Consider the following 17592-nt stretch of genomic DNA (forward strand, 5'->3'; position numbering starts at 1 on the left):
TAATCTGTTGATAAATCTCTAACTTCACATGTATTTAAGTCAAGCTCACTCTATTAATAGAACAGCATAAAGTCTTCATTAAGGAAATATATCACTTTTTATTTTTATATATGAACAAACAAAAGTACATAGTTTATTATTTTAACTCTATGTTGTCATGTCCATCAGTTGGTTTCCATGTGAACTGTAGTTCAGCGTGTGTAACTGTGCAGTGTGAAGGTTCTCAGCTTTGTTTGTTTAGAGCCACACACAGGAGGTCCAGTGGGCTGTGTTTTCTTTAGCTGGGCCCATAACTCTTAAAAACACACAAACACTTGAGTTGTAAATGACCTGTTCATCACACAGTGACAGGGGGGGGAGTCTGGACTCTTGGTGGGCCAGGTGTGCAGAATGCAGATTGGGATATGCGCGTGTTGCCAGGTCATGTTGGCATGACGACGTGGGGCTATGGAAAGTCCTGGAATCTGTCGCTGCTAAGCAGGTCGATGTTGGCTTTGCCTCCAGCTGTTTCTGTACAGATGCAGTGAACGCCAGCAGTGGTCAGGAGCCAAGAGCAGCGCTGCATGTCTGACCACACACAGGCCACTTACAGCCCTTTGGAGGCACCAACAAACAAACACATACGGCCTCTTTACAGACATCTCTCTTCTTTCTTTCTTTTTGGGTTATTTTATTATTGCAAGTTGGGCAGCAATGATTAATCAACCAATTGTGACTAGTTGACAATACAAATAACATAATTGTATTTTGACAATAGTAATCATTATTTAGACTATACAGACTCTGAAACACATAAGAAAAAAACACCTTTTAGAAATATAACTTTTATAAATTTACATATATGTTGTTCATAAATATTCTCCATCTAGAAGCCTTCAGTCAACATATTTCAACCTTTATTTGGTTTAAAATGTATTTTAAATCTAAATGTTATAGAAGTAACTGTAAAAAAAAAAAAAAAAGAGTTACCGGCTACTACAGTAATCATTAGTTACAGCCCTATTTCAAAGAAACATAACTCCAAGATATTAATCAATTTGGTAGGCAACGCCAGGTCCGGGGGCCATATATTGTCCTGCCCCTAGATTATTTTGAAAAATATGTTTGCACACAACAGAGATCTAAATACAGGCTTAGAATTCAATGTGGCTGCCAGGTTTGCTCCACAAAACCCTGAAGCGATGTTTCTTCCCGCCTTAAGCAAAAAGAGTGTTTTACTAATTGTAATGTGAAAGTTAATTATATATACAAAGTACAGGGCTGTAATGTGTCCTCTCTCACTGGGGCTTGAAGGCCTTGATTGAGGTAACTTTGAAGACAGTGTAAGTAAATAATGGCTCTGTTGAAATGGTCTCACCACAGGAAAATAAACTTGCCATCTTTTGTTTTCTTTGTGGTCAGGTGTAATTCATTTTATAAAGTGGAATTAGACGGCACATTTCTGTGGCTTTGTTTGCAAATTCATTTTGTCCCTAAACCCTAGGGCAGTGCTTCTCAACCTTTTTCAATCACAACCCCCAAAATAACAAGCGTTAGCGTTTGCAACCCCAATCATAAAGAGGAAACTCCTCCAAAGTGATAAAATAGCCTCATGTCTAATGTGTGATTTTATTTTGAGGATATAGACTTAGATAAATGACTTTGGTAGGCCAACAAATAATAATTTCCATTTGCCACTGCATTTGAAGGGTGTCAAGCCCTTTTTAAGACTATTGTATGCATTTTCAAATGATACGGAGGGAAAGTCTTCTGGGGATCCAGAAGACCCTGAAATCATTTTGGGACCCCCATGGGTGTCCGACCCCCAGGTTGAGAACAACTGTCCTAGGGAAATTGCCTCAGAAATGAAAATTTGATAAGGGATAGCATGTCCAGCAACATTAAATATCTTTGAGAAAAATATTTATCTTCTATGTGGTCCACAGAGACAGACAAGTATTTGTTAGGTAGTTAATTCTTAAATGTTGTCTGTAAAGCCACATTCACACATGCAGCCTGACCTGGGACTTTACCTAGAGGAGGGTGAATAAAACCAAAACTGCTTTCTCTGCATTTTTATCTGACAGTTTCCCTGGTAAGGGCCTGGTAAAATTACCCTGACAAACGCAGGGAAGACTTAAGTGTGACTATAAACAGCAGAAACGGGGATTTTCCCTGAACCTCTTGATGAGTTTAAGACATATTCGTGAACTGAAACTATTTCACACTGTATAATATCAAAAGTAATTATTTTGTAGCATTTCATTTATATGTAAGGCCCTGTTTTTAAATTAAGAAGAAAAAAAATGATAATTCGTGCCTAAAAGGTTTGGAGGACCAGACTTCACAGATTATTTCTGTGCTGTATTAAATTTCAAAGCAGCTTTGTTCAAAATCCTGGAACAGGTTAAAATTGCCAAAATGCCATTATAATGAATAGCTCTCGAAGTGCCCTCGTTCACATTGAACCGTGTCCATCACACAGCAGTTCCATATCCCACTGAGATAAAGTATGGCCTGCCTGGCAGAAAGACTTCCTCTTCCCTGTCTCCTCATAGTGGGCACACAAAGGGTGGGGCTGTCATAACTGACATTTTTTGTATGTCGTATTGTATGACAATCACATATAAAGTTAAATCACCCAAAGCTTGTCATTTCAGTTATAGCTTTACATATGCATGTGGTTACTGGCCTTACCGCTTTACCACAGTTCCATGTCCAGTGATTTACATATACAATCATTTAATGTATTGTCTGCTGTTAATGTAAGTGTATCACCTCCAGCTGCCAGCACGCATCCCTAGCCCACACATTGAGGTTGTAATTTGTCATCAAACAAGGCAAGCGCCATACAAAGGTGACAACAGTTTTTTTTCTCTAAAGGGTCTGACAAGCTGCAGAAAAATAGGACTGATCAGGTTTCAGGCTCAGAAGAATGTGCATGTAACCCTGTGGTCCGCCTCGGCATGTTTTCTCTGGCTCCTCTTAATATCATGTTGTGTGCCATCGAAGAAGCCAGGGCATGGAGACCAAAGAGAGGTGTTGAGGGCGTTCCTACTTTAGTCGCAAAAATTCAGACTCTAATAGTAGCGCTGTAATCACTCTTTCCTTAATATTAAATATGTGCCTGTGTGACAGTTGGTGAATTTGACTCAGACCTGAAATCCATTCCAAACAAACAAAGTAATAGTACCTTATGCCCTGTAACAAATGTGATACTAGTGATTACAAAAAAAACGTAAATGTACACAAAGACCTAGGGGTTATTGGATGATAATGAAAGGCAACATGTTTTTGATCAAATAGAGTGCACTGCATTTTGTTATTGAATGCAAGGAAGAATTATTATATTAACTAAGCTACTCTTTCTTGGGTCCTATTAATTATTAATATTATTATCATTAATAATAATGATAAAAATCATAAGATAATAGGATTTAAACATAAAATAAATTAATTATTCAAAACTAAGTCCAAAGTCAAATTTGTCCAGTTTCAATAAACATATATTTTTCTAGCTTTTTTTTTTTTTTTAAATCATTAAACTATCCTCTAATCAAAATAATCTTGGGCAATTGGTGAATCGATTCATTGTGTTTCTGCCACATCGTAACTTGTATATCCTTTGTAGATATTCTGGGTGTATTTTTCGTCACTGGAATCTGAAAGAACAGTTTTCAATCAAAACCAGAGGTGCTGGATGCAGCCTGCTGAAGTAGGCATACTCGCCGTTTTGAGTTACACTGAACTTAATGATAACTTACTCAATGTTCTTCAAAAAATATGTGACATTTGATATATCACCCCATTGGCCATTGTTGCCCCTGTGCGCTGCGGGTCGGGCTATACTGCTGTACCTGTGCTGAATTTGCAGGAGAGCTCATATCCTTACCCTACAAAGAAGACCTTGACAATCAAACTGGAAGCCGATCCACGGACAATCAAGCCACCCAGTATGCGCTCTCACTGTGAATTAAAATTTAAATTGATATCCACAGCAATGCCAATATTTTCTATGCAGCCGCCAAATGTCGTCGATTTATCATTGAAATATCCTAGGGTTTTCTGTAGGTACTCTGGGCCCCAGGTACAGTGGTTTTGATGCTCAGCCAGGGACAATATGGAAGCCTTGCCAAGAGCCCAAGCTGTGAACGGTTGTCGGAGAGTTACCGTAAATCCGTCTGCTCGCAGCGCTAAGACGCTCAGAAAGCCACAGTCGTGCAATTCGCCACCCCTGTGGTCTGCACAGGTAGCCACTGGGGCTCCCCATATTGTGATCTGTGTTTATAGGAACAGAGCTCAATGGATAAAGGGAAAGCTGGTACCCCTTATGTCTTTTCTGTGGATAGAGTCTGTCAGTGGTCTCTTTGTGTTGATTAATCTGGCACTTTATTGGATATGATCCTGATGATTAATGCCGTAGTGTTGAAACGATTCCTCTGGTGATTGAATATACAGATTTCAAACCATTTCAGATTCAGCAGGCTTATTGATACTATTAGGTACCCATCAGAATGTCCATAGATGTCTTTCTCACACTGGTTGTATCCACTGATCCCAGCTCAGGCCCCAGAGAGTGAGAAGGTTTGAAGGTGTAGATGGCTAGAGAAGACAACCTAGCCTCACAGTGAAGTCTTTCGCGCTTTGCCATCCTGTTACTGACCGCAGGAGTGTTGTGTTTACATAAGAGCCGGTGCATAACAGAAACGCAGACCACCTTCAGTCAACCTGGGGCTCATCTTTGCCGCTCTGTACAACCTGCCACCTCCCACCGGATTGACCTAAATTTAGTCGCGTACTGTACAACTTTTTGAATATTGCTGCAATAAGCTGCAAATGTTTTTATTTTTGTATTTATACGACGCTTGTGATTCTCCTGAGGTCTAAATTGTGCTCGTCACTGCCCTCAATTCACCTGCGCTGGACGTGTAGATTTCAACAGCTTAAAATGGAAACAGTCTCTGAAGGACAGCCAAGGGATCTGGTAAAATTAGAAATATGGTCCTGGGAAATCTAATGGGAGACTTGGTAATTACCTGGAGTACAGAGGTGCTACAGTGCTGCTCTAGTGTGGAATTTTGTAAAGCCTCCAAGCATGTAAAAAACAAGTTCTGTCTCAATGTTAATTCATGTGGGTCTCTCTTAGTTAAATAATGTATTACACACAGCTGTTTACAACCATTTAACCAGCTCTAATAATGTTTTAAAGAGAAAATAACAATGCATGCATTTTTGTTTTGTTTGATTTACATACATTTGTGTTATGTAAGTAAATCAAATGTTTTACAGTGTTTAAAATTTTTGGTCAACGGTACCCTCTTGTAACAACTACACTTTTAATAGCCTTAATAAAGCATCATCAAAGACTTTATTCATAATTAAAAAATAGTAATAATAATGATTTACACTTTTTCTCAACTTAATTACCCCTTAGTCAAGTAGTTTGACCTGAATCATTCAGTTTTATTTATTAAAGCAAATTAAGTTACAAATTAAGTCTAGTAGTTACTATAAAATGGTACAACTAACCACAACGCTAACTAATGTGACATAAAGCTGCAAACACTATTGTGGCTTCTCTGACAATAACCTTAGTCATCAAAACAAATTGAAAAATGACAAAAAACTTTTTATGGGGTCATGTTTTTTTTAATGAAAAAGTTTGACTTCATCTGTTTAATTTTCCGAAAAGAAAAAGGGGGGCAGATGAAAGCCATTTCAGTGATGTTAAGAGTATGTCTGTGATAGAGCTGAACCATATATTTTTAATTACAAAACTGAGGCCTGGTTCTGTCTTGATCGAGATGGTTCATTGATGAAACTTGCTGACGATGTATTTTCTCTATTTGTGCGCCATTCTTTTCTTCCCACTTCTCAACGACTCATTGAACTTGTGTAAAGCCAGCACAGGACATAGCCTTCGTATTACATGTTTTCATTTGCCCCGTGTATGCCCAAATAGTGAAACAATCCCTCTTTTCATGACCGGGTCTTTCATTCAGTGGGTGGCGAGTATGTACCTCTATGATGATTGGAGATGAGGGAGCTGGGTGATTTTTCCAAGGTGAGTACCTCATGGGAGATGACTGTTCACTGCCATTTAGTTTAAGTGCAGGAGTGTCAGTTAACTCGACATTGGCACCGGGAATACTTAATGCCAGATGGAGGGAGCTGTCCTTGAAGTCTTAACAAGCAGCCGCAGAGAAACAAGCCTTTATTCAGTGTGAACAAGCTCAGGGAAAAATTGATAACTTTGCAAAGTTACTACAAAGTGTACTTTAAAACCCACATAGGAAAGAGAGGGATAGAGGAGACCAGAAGGGGCCAGAGGGATCAAACGTGTAAGGATAAAAAATACAATTTAAAGGTGTACAATGCGGTGGTCACGCTCTAGGATCTAGCTTGCCTCGGATCCAGAATATACACTTCTTCAATTCTTTATGAAGATTGAGTCTGTTACCCTGCCCTCCGTCGTGCCTCGAGTCAAACTCAAACCGTACCATGCGATCAGATGTGTTTACTTCCATGACGTATGTGAAATGAAGGAGTTCATTGCTCATCTGTCATTTAAAAAAATCTAACTTCTCTCACCTGTGACTTACAATGTTTTGCAATGTTGGTTTCCTACCTTTATTTCCTTGTGAGCAGCCATGTTTATTTTGATGCGGAAGGACCATACATGTCCCAGATAAGGTAATCCTCCTGTCAATCACTTCCATCTGAACGTGCGGAGAGGAAAACGGTGGCCAAACTCATATCGATCTGTATAAATATACTTTATCATTCTGTATTTTTCAAGCAAAGAGCTATAGCTGCTTTAGAGGTGTCAAATTATTTTACCTCCGCTGGATACATAGGTGTTGGAATCCAGGGGGCAAGAAACGTGCCAAAGTCTCCAGACTTTGGCACTCACGTCCATCACCGCTGGCACAGATGAGCCTCTCTTGGAGGCTTCAGAGCACCAATAGGCCCCCGGTATTTTTTCACACCGAAATATGAGGAGTAGCTACAAGAGCGTGAGCATCCAGACTACCTCCTGGAAAGTTGGTTTACATAATGGCAAGTGCTTTTTCCACATGGTTCACTGACAAAACATAGTCAGGCCAAGTATAGTATATCAATATATTATATTCATACTTTCTCCATAAAATATCCTATTGGAACTTTTACTCTAGGATTGTTTAATGGCTGATTGTGCATAACATCTTGTCTGCTCATCTCTGTGGTGCACACTTTGGTCCCCTAAGAAGTATGTTGCTTTGCTTAAATCCCTTTTTTTTTTTTGGTGCTCTCTTGTAGTTGTTGGCAGAATACTAGCTCAATTTTCAATTAAATGCACTATACACGGTTGGCATGCCTCTTGTTCTGGCTCTTTACTGGTATGAGAGCCTCTGTTGATTCTCTACTTCTCATTCATTAGGTTTGTTTATTGCTGACCCTTCCAAACTGCGACTCGTTTGAGTGAAAGGCCCAGTGAGCTCAGGACCCAGGCATCCGGCAAAGACAGGAAACAGTCGAGGTGCACTCCAGTGTCACCAACACATCACAGGACGCTTTGAGGGAGTATTGGCTCTTGCCATACTGGTACAGCACTAAGCAGAGCAAGGTCTGTTGGGTTTGCTGGCCAAGTTAAGCACGGAAATATTTCTTTCCTGTTAACTCAAGAGTCTGGCAGTCACCTGTGTAAGGTTGTCCTGGCAGTTCACAATGAACCACCCGCCGTCCAGTGAGGCAGTGTGCGGGCTAAGTGCTGATGGACCCTTACCAAATCCAAGTACTTCTGAAAGTGTACAAATTCATTGACTTTGCTTTATTGTGTCAGTGGTGGAATATTGAGCGACAAATTCCTGAAGGTCTTATGATGAGGAAGCTATGTGTTTGTCTGTGTGAGTTTTGAATATATGCTTTGTTTTTCTAATATGTGTGATTGTTTTAGGCTTAAATTGTAGAAATGTCAATCTAAATTACCTTCAAAGATGATTTATATTTTTGTTTTGCTGATCGGTTGTGAGATTGGATTGTATGTATACCAAAAAACAGATTACCGGTAATGTCCCACCATTCATTCTTAATATTGATTAACAAAATGAAAGTGGTTGTGGTGTAAGATGCATACTTGCATTTTTTTTCTATTGGATATCTCTTTATAGATTTTTCTTTTTCCATTTATCCTATGTTAGGTACCATAACATTTATATTGAGGAATTGTTATTGACCACTGTATCTTTTATAGTTACAACTGTCACATTTGGTTTTAATTATGCTGATCCAACCTGTTGACCTCAGTTATATAATTTTGAATACTTCACAAGTAATAAAAGTGCTTAACATTAGAATATGCTAAATTCCCCATCCACCAGTATTCACTGGAAATGCTTTTTACATAAAGTGCATGAGTGCAGTAGTCGCCAATAACCTCTCCAAAGAGTACATTAAGACTAAGTGCTTCCAACAGATAAAATTTATGTTGATCCTGTTATGTCATTGCCTTATATGCTCCAGAGACGAATGGCCAGCGTAAAGTTTTCCTACAATGAATCCAATATGGCATCCGCATGTGTGCCTCAGTGGAGCCTCAATAGAAATACTTCATTTTACAGCCTAGACGTTAACACACAGTAATCTTTGCCCCAAGTTCAACAAGGGCACGGTTAAGTGTGGCTTTGTATTCAACAGCCAACCAAAACGGGAAAAGCCCAAATCATAGTAGAAATACAAATAACACGGAGGAGGACCATGATACAAACATTTTAGTGGCCAAATGGGCATCAACAACGGGCCAAAGAGGGAGGCTCATTTCTCCTCTTGACAGAAATGTCTACAACCAGCTCTGTGCCCTTTTAGTGCAGTTTGGATTGTCAACAGATGAAAATATACTGTGTGAGTACTAAATGGTTGTGCATGTGCCAGGACACACAAAGTCAGTTAAAACACCACTTCTTACTGCCCGCATCCTTCCCTCCACTTTGGACTGGAAAGTGTATTGGCTATTGGTTTAATTAATTTACAAGTGGACACTAATACCCTTGGGCACTGGGAGGCTTTTGTATTTTTTCTCAAGCCTAAATTAAATAAATAAAACAGTTTGCTTGCTAAAGACGGATTGAATATAAATTTGACATGACTAGGATTATATCCATCCATCTTTTTCTGCTCATCTAGGGCCGGGTTGCGGGGGCAGCAGTCTAAGCAGGGACTCCCAGACTTCACCCTCCCCAGACACTTCCTCCAATTCCTCTAGGAGGATCCCGAATCGTTCCCAGGCCAGCCGAGAGACATAGTCCCTCCAACGTGTCCTGGGTCTTCTCCGGGGCCTTTTCCCGGTGGGACATGCCCGTCCGAGCCACTCGACCCCCAGCTCCAAACCACAACAATCTTGATGCAGCGACTGCATCACTGCAGCCGCTGCACCGATCCGCCTGTCAATCTCACGCTCCATCCTTCCCTCACTCGTGAACAAGTTTTCCGAGATACTTGAACTCCTCCACTTGGGGCAAGGACTCCTCACCCACCTGAAGAGGTCACGCCACTTTTTTCCAATTGAGAACCATGGCCTCGGATTTGGAGGTGCTGATTCTCATCCCAGCCGCTTCACACTCGGCTGCAAACCGTCCCAGTGCATGCTGCAGGTCCAGGTTTGATGGGGCCATCAGGACAACATTGTCTGCAAACAGCAGAGATGAGATCCTGTGGTCCTCCGACTCCTGACTGCGCCTCAAAATTCTGTTCAAAAAATTGATGCACAGAACGGGTGACAAAGGGCAGCCCTGGCAGAGTTCAACACGCACTGGGAACAGGTCTGACTTACTGCCTGCAATTCGAACACAGCTCCTGGGCAAAGGGCCCTGGACTCCGTACTCCCGGAGCACCCCCCAAAGGACACGGTCGAAAGCCATATCCAGATCTACAAAGCACATGTGGACTGGTTGGGCAAACTCCCATGAACCCTCGAGCACCCGATGGAGAGAAAACCACTCTGCTCCATCGGTCGGATTCCCCTCTCCAGTACTCTGGAATAGACCTTACCGGGGAGGCTGAGGAGTGTGATCCCTCTGTAGTTGGATGCCGCAACCTGTCAATGGCCTTAGGAGTCCCAAGCCAAAGAGGCCTGATAGGCCTCCTTCTTCTGCCTGAGTTTCCGCTATGACAGGCAACTGAGACCACAGCTCCGAGCAGCCGCATTGATATTGGAGGTCGAGAACATGGTCCTCTCAGAATCAATGTCCCCAGCCTCCCCTGGGATATGGGAGAAGCTTCACTCCCCTGTGAGTTGAAAACCCTGCTGACAGACAGCTCCACAAGAAGTTCACAACAGACCCTCACAATGTGCTTGGAACTGCCAAGTCTGTCTGGCTTCCTCCTCCACCAGCAGATCCAACTCACCACAAGGTGGTGATCAGTTCACTGCTCGGCCCCTCTCTTCACCTGAGTGTCCAAGATACGCGGCCGGAGGTCAGATGACAAGTCGATCATTGACCTTCGGCCTAGGGTGTCCTGGTGCCACGAGCACTGATGGACACCCTTGTGCTTGAACATGATGTTCGTTATGGACAATCTGTGGCTAGCACAGAAGTCCAACTGAACACCGCTTGGGTTAATCTGCATTGTCACTGGAATTATAATGCAGATTATTTATAACCTTTATCAATTTTACAAGTGCTTATTTTGTTGTGTCAGTGCAATTGGATTCTTTGGGGTTGAAGACTTTTCCTAACTTACTCCTGTGGATGGCTCAAGTGGGATTTAGAAAAGGCCTTAAATCCAAGACAAACTCAAGAGCATGTTTTGAGTTTGCACTGTCCAATCCATTGCTGCATAGGTTTAAATTCACAATATTTTTTCTCTAAACACTCCCCACTTATAGGTTTGTTAATTGATTTATTATTCAAAGTTATTCCTTCTTGTCAGTTCTCCTTAATATGACAGCAATAAAGACATTTTGACACAGGCTTTATGTTCCCGTAAATTGCTTTTAGTCATGTTCCTGCCAGATGTTTAATTTGTTCTATAAATATCTATTTTACAATCATTTGTCAAAACCTGTTGTCAGTTCAACCACCTGGGCCACATCAGATGTAGCAAGTCCTTGTTAAATGACTCATTCTGAAAATGTAAATGTTGACGATTAAATGTTGGGCTTTGATCATTTTTCAGAGGCCATGACTGTTATTCTTAAAGAGGCTCTCTCTATGTTTCTTGGCCTGCGTCTTATTTTCTGTATAAATTACCTACAAGAAAGCTTAAGAGGTGTTTCTCAAGGGCTAAACTTTTATGCTTTCACTTCATTGGCAAATCCACTATGGAAAATTTGAACTAAGCTTCAAGTGCAGTGTTTAGTGTGGTTTGGGCTTAGGTGGGGATCAATTGCCTTCATTTTGCAGCGGCACCCCAGAAACCCCTAGAGGCTGGCCTGAAGGACAGGTGGGCCGGTCCGGCACAGTCCTGTGCACCACTGTCCCGAATAAGAGCACAAACCAATGACAACAGTCCTGAGCCAGTAAAGACAGGTGCAAAGAGTATGCCATGTTTGAATGAGAGCCAGTGTTCCTGCTTTAAGTGCTGTGCCAAGACTTATAAATAGGATAATTATACTGTAATATGCTTTTGAGTATGTAGAATTACAAACATGAATTAAATTAGCGAGTGACTTCTTACACTTTAGTAGTAAAGCCATCAGAATACAGACAAATAGGCCTACAACTACATTCTGTTCCTTTCAGAGAATTAAGAGGTTATTCAAATATAACCTATGTTGGCCTGTTTATATATATATATAGCAGGGACTCCCAGACCTCCCCAGACACTTCCTCCAGTTCTTCCGGGGAGATCCCGAGGCGTTCCCAGGCCATATATATATATATATATATATATATATATGACACTGAGTTGGTGTGTGGTGTGCAATGTCTTTGCGTTTTTATGCTGTAGGGGCTGCTGCCATCTTCTGCCACAATCTTAAAATCACAAGACTTGGTTTGTAGAATGATGTAACACAGCCCCCCTAAAAAGCTAAACATTCACACAATAATGTTGAATTTTGCAGTAGCATATGGTATCTATTTTTATCTTAATAGTACATTTAAATTGTTTTTCTTTAATGCATGCCTCAATTAAATGTTTTGCTTCATCATTGTTCATTGTTGTATGCTGCAAGTTGCACCGAATCACCAAAGCAAGTTTCTATTGAATTTTGATCACTGACAATGGCAATAAACATTATCTGATTCTGAAAGGCATTTTCGGGTTTTTTCTTCGTTGCTTGCAATGCATTGCAGTGTAGTAAAGCTCACGTCTGAATTAATATTCCTGGAAACGATAATGATTGTAATTGCAAAAAAAGGTTAAATAGTTGAAATGTTGCTTTCAGTGTCGGTATTCAGTCGCATATTTGAACGAGCCAGCCGTTTCTTTGTGGCAGGGGCCTACTAGGCTTCCATTCATATCAGCCAATCAGAATCCCCAATGCTATGCTCTTGTGACCAATAGCGTGGCTTCTTAGTTATTGGCCTTGTTCGACCGCGTACAGACGGCGATAAGTGGACCGGTTGGATGCTAAGCTAATTCAGTCAAATTGCAAGTATTTCAGAATTTTTTTCATTGCTTCGCTGTTATCGGACTTTTGCACGAGATCTCGAAAAATAGGAGCCCTCTTTTTCTTGTAGAATCGGTCGGCTAATATCTAAATTGATTGAGCTAAATCGCTTTTTGTGCTGCTAGCTAAGTCGGCGGTGGTGGGCGCCAGCCTTGTTTGACAACAGCGCTATTCCGTCACGTTAGTGGTGTTGTTGTTTGTAGCTGTAGGGTGAGGCAGTCAGTCCGCGTTACCTTTGGGCGGCAAAAATAGTGCAACTAGAGGAAGTTTAATATGGCAGAATTTCTGGAAGATCCGTCGGTTTTAACTAAAGATAAGCTCAAGACCGAGCTTACGGCGAACAATGTGCCACTTCCGAGCGGCGAGCACAAGAAAGAAGTGTACGTTCAGCTCTATCTGAAGAACTTAACCGTTCTCAACAACAAGACAAGTCCTCCTACAGACACTTTCTCCAGCGACGATGAGTTACCTGTGCCCGTGGTTTCCAATAAAAGCCGCTCCGGGAGAGTAAGTACATTTTATTGACTTGGATTGGATTAGTTTTGTTTGTGATGCATATCTTGTGACTCTCTATTGCTTTAAATCACTTAATTACTTAATCCTCTGAACTATGTGGCATTGTTGTGCAGAAAGCCACAAAGAAGACGGACAAGCCCCGCACAGAGGAAGTGGAGGTGACGGAGCTCACAGACGAAGATCTAAAAGAACAGCTGGCCAAGCATGGGGTGGAATCCGGACCTATCGTGGGTAAGTTCATGCTGGAATTAAGACTGTGGCTCCTGGAAGTCAGTGGTCACGTTATAGTCGGTATCAACATCATAAAAGCCATTTGCTATTTAATTAAAACGAAAATGTATATCACAGTTATTGGTAAATGTATATAACTTTGTGTGCTACATTGTTATCGATTCAAGCAATATATTTATCTGTTAAGAGTAATGCAATTTTTTTTTTTAAAGAGTCTTTGAAGTGTCTTACATGCTTTATTTACTTTACTGCAGCCTCCACCCGTAAAGTGTATGAGAAGAAGTTGCAGAAGCTTTTGGACCAGCCCCCGCCTGAGGCCACTGCAGAGGTCACAATCCTACCAAAGGTCGATAGTAACCAGAATGGCAACACCAACTCTGACCAGTACAGTGACAAGGAGGATGGTGAGCTTATGCCTCTGTGCACTCGGGAGTCTTTATGGACACAAGGCAGTTTGTCTTTAGGATAATCAGAAAATAACTAGGACACACTACATTAATGGGTCTGTAAAATGTTAATGAAAAGGTTTTAACACGCCAAGCTATCCACCAATGTATACTGTTTAAGTTTAGACAATAGTGTGCAGACATTTTCATTATCACAAGCATTTCCCAAATTATTACAAAGCAACATCTAATATTATTCCATATCTTTACTTGACCAAAAACGAAATATGCCATACTGTACATGTTGTTTGTAAGTTATAAACTAAATTGTAGCTTTTTGTTTTCACTCATCAGAGGCACTCGCCCCTGAGCCAGAGCCGGTCCCTGTTGTTGAAAAGCCTGTGCGCAGCAGAGGAAAAACCCCCACCACAGTCCGCACCAGCAGCAGACGACAGGCTAAAGTAAGTAAATATGAAACTTTTATGAGTTGACCAAATGGGGACATTTTTACAATACTAAAGTCATAGCTTTTATGTTCTTGTAGATAGTGGAGGAAATTACAGTTACGGAGGAGACACTGGAGAAAAAGTCTGCAGAAAGTGTGGTTGAAGATATTCTTGCCAATGAAATAAGCACACCACCTGGAATGAGGTAATGATAGTTGTTGATAGTATCTATTACTGTCACTTTTATCTTTTCTATTACTTTGCTTATTACTGTGTATCTGTTAAACAACTGCCCATTTGAGGCAGCCATCAACACAAGCAGTTTAAAGGATAGAATATTTGATTGATTGACGCTTTTATATTTACAGTGCAACCTGTCGGCGTCCAATTCGTGGTGCAGCAGGCCGACCTCTGAAGCCCAGTGAGTACTGGCTGGACGAGTCCCGTGTTCAGACCACAGTCCTTTCCGAGAGCCGCACAGAGTGTCTCAAAGCAGGTTGCTCTTCGGGCGCAGCACCTGCTTCACGAGGTTGCTTCCTGTCCACCCTCCTCAAGCTTCTCTTGCTTATTACCATCATCATTGGCCTCTACTATGCTTACCAGAACCTGGATGGCAGTCACATTGAGGCCTTCAAAGGTCTTGTAGACAGCGTCCTGATCCCTCTCCAGGGGGCAGCGGAAAGCACTGCCACCTACATAGGCCTCGGTGGGGGAGATGCCCCGGCCGCAGTGCAGCAGCCTGCAGAGTGAAGACCAGCACCAGCCTCATGTTCACTCCATCTTTTAACAACAGCGCATCACAACCCAAACAACAAACTTTGCTTATTTTTATTTTTTTCTTACTTTCCCGTCATTGTTGGACAAAAGACACAGATCTATGAACGCTCTTATCTCCTCTCTCCAATTCAGTCTCTCCTTCTGACACTTGAGGGATTCAGCAGTAGCTTCTGGGTAACTCATCCGAAGTGACTCATTTTATGTAGTTTTTAACCTGTGAAATTGTTTGTTTGTCTTTGTGAGCATTTAACCCGTGTATGTAGAAATGTGGGCTAATTTGAGAAGGCCACTTTATCCATGCATGATAGTATTTTTGAAAGTCATACTGTAGTTTTTCATTCTTGTACCTGGTGTGTTTTCGGATGGTAAAGTGCCTGGATAAATGCAAGCACTTAAGACTCCCTTCCATTTCAAGCACATGCTTTGCTTCTACAAACTCCACCATAACTTCAAGTGTTTTTGTGCAGCTTTAACCATTTGGTCAGTAGGTAGTTACCAATTTCTATGATGCTCAGGTACAATATCTTACACTTCTTTTCCTCCAAAACCCGGATCCAGCTTGGTGGAAAAGGGGAATGTGCTCTGTGCTGGGGAGGGCGGTGTGGCCAGGTCACATGCCGCATGAAGAAAGTCAAACGACGTGCATTTTCAGCCACTGATGTTCAGCAACAGGCTTTGTTTTTATAATTTGTATTCTGGTCACTTACATTGTATTTAATCACCACTTTTTCAAATGATGATTTTAAGCTAGAAAGTTTACTGTACTTTTTATGATATCAAATTTTGCCAGCAGGACATTTCACAATTATTAAAACTGCTTTCCGGATCACTCTTAACAATTCCTTTTTTTAGCTAACTTCAATATCCGATCACGCATTTCTTCCTCAGTCCTGCCATAGTACCCTGTTGAGTTTACATGATTTGGGTTTTTGTGCTTTGTTGTGCTTTTTCATCATTATATTTTGTCTTTTATAATTGGTTTACTTCTCCTTCAGTCCTGCGTGGCGGTGCAGGACTGGCCAATGCAGTGCGCCCACATAACCACTGAACTGACTACAATTGTCCATTATATGGCCGATCTGCAAAATTACATGTTTTTAGTAAACACAAAAGGTGAAACCGATAGTGGGTCAAATTAATTTTGATATTTTTCTAAAGCGGGTGTAAAACCTTTTATAGCACATTTTGGGGAACTATATAGAAGCAATATGCAATACATGCAGAAGCCACAATTAACAAGATTTCACACCAGGCAGCTCAGCGAAATGGATTGAAGGCATGGGTTATGTGGGTAAGGATTTGTGATCTGTTTATTTATGATAATGTAGGCTGTGTATCATGAAATAAACTCGATTGTCCCCACATGGACCTGTATTATTTTGTTTGACATGTATATGAAATTCTGAATTAAATGTCATTTTCTTAAAATATGTTTGATTTTCTAATGGGTTTTCAGCTCTTCATAGACTTTTTGGAATGGAATAGATCAATGCCATTGTCTAGTCTTTTTCCCTGCAGCTAAAATGTTTCAGATTTTTTCCTCTACTCGAGATTGTTGACAAAAATGTTGATCCTTTTGAATGCTTTTAGATAGCAAGTAAGAAAGCAATGCATAACCTTAATCTTGCGCTTCCATAATTATAATAATCAAAAGGGAACTACTCCAAAGTGTACGTGAAGAGTGAACAGTTTGAAAATTTTAGTTGTTTGGTCAAATGCAATTGAAACAAACTATTGTGCCACATTTGCTTCTTTGTATTAATGCATATTGAATTCCTGACCACCACAAGCGCTACACTAAGACCTACACATTGATGCAGTAAATAGATATATTTGATGTACAATTAATTTTTTGTCTATGTACTGACCCACATCTTCTCTGCTTCATCTTTTTAGATTAGTATTGTGCTTAGTAGAGCACTACAATGAGGTGTTGTAGAGGAAGGAGAGGCTTATTCAATTAAATCCAGCAGTCGCCGGTCGAGCAGGGACCAGACCAGACACATAGTACCAAGCTCAAATCTGAACTTGAACTGGACCACAGAACCCGACTGTTACTAGACTCACACTAAACAGGTGAGTGGGCTTTCATTCAGCACAACTTTTACTGCATACATGTAAAATGTTGTTACTCTTCTTTTACAACTACTTTGTGTCCAGTAACTACTCAAAAATGTTGGCCTGCCTCCAAAGATGATAATCGTGTGTTGTTGCTTGGTCACACAGGCCTTCTATATAATTTGTACATAGTTTAAAATCTTGACATTCCTTTTGTGTGTGCAGGATATGACCTGTTATTAGCTGCATAGTGCCTTGGTATGAGCAATGCTTTCCAAGGTTCCCAAAAGTGAATGGTGCTGGGTGAATGGTTGATTTAGTTGTAATATGTTTGTCAATCAAATATGTTTTTATATCACACCTGAATACAAAAGATAAGACCAAAGTGCCTCACAGAAAAAAACTTATTACACAATATAATAACGATAGGTGTCTTTATCTGACCTACAACTATGCTTCATATATATTTATCTTAGTGAGTACTTTCAAGTTGAAGTGTAATGAGGCAGATGGAGATAGGGTTAAGAGATTACTGTAACGCGTTTAGCTGTCTGTAGTCAGGACAGTCATTACTAAACAGGTTAGGTATCCGATTAAACCCTTCTAT

At 40.8% G+C, this 17592-nt stretch overlaps 1 protein-coding gene across 1 annotated transcript; it reads left to right on the forward strand.

The window, feature by feature from the left end:
- The first annotated feature begins 12478 nt into the window (after positions 1-12478).
- tmpob (thymopoietin b) lies at positions 12479-16357 on the forward strand. The gene is made up of 6 exons (XM_072434900.1): positions 12479-13078; positions 13201-13318; positions 13573-13722; positions 14059-14165; positions 14249-14355; positions 14519-16357. The coding sequence occupies exons 1-6, from the start codon at positions 12845-12847 to the stop codon at positions 14898-14900; spliced, it is 1098 nt and encodes a 365-aa protein (XP_072291001.1). The 5' UTR covers positions 12479-12844; the 3' UTR covers positions 14901-16357.
- The last annotated feature ends 1235 nt before the right edge of the window (positions 16358-17592 follow it).

Source organism: Eucyclogobius newberryi, unplaced genomic scaffold (assembly GCF_026437365.1).
Source record: "Eucyclogobius newberryi isolate DKJ021-1_F unplaced genomic scaffold, fEucNew1.0.hap1 SCAF_7, whole genome shotgun sequence".
Classification (NCBI taxonomy): Eukaryota; Metazoa; Chordata; class Actinopteri; order Gobiiformes; family Gobiidae; genus Eucyclogobius; species Eucyclogobius newberryi.

Excerpts from the sequence above, each read along its gene's own strand:
- tmpob (XM_072434900.1), top strand. The coding sequence starts at position 12,845 with ATGGCAGAATTTCTGGAAGATCCGTCGGTTTTAACTAAAGATAAGCTC. Across the intron at positions 13,079-13,200 it reads ATAAAAGCCGCTCCGGGAGA|AAAGCCACAAAGAAGACGGA; the intron begins GTAAGTACATTT and ends ATTGTTGTGCAG. Across the intron at positions 14,166-14,248 it reads GCAGCAGACGACAGGCTAAA|ATAGTGGAGGAAATTACAGT; the intron begins GTAAGTAAATAT and ends ATGTTCTTGTAG.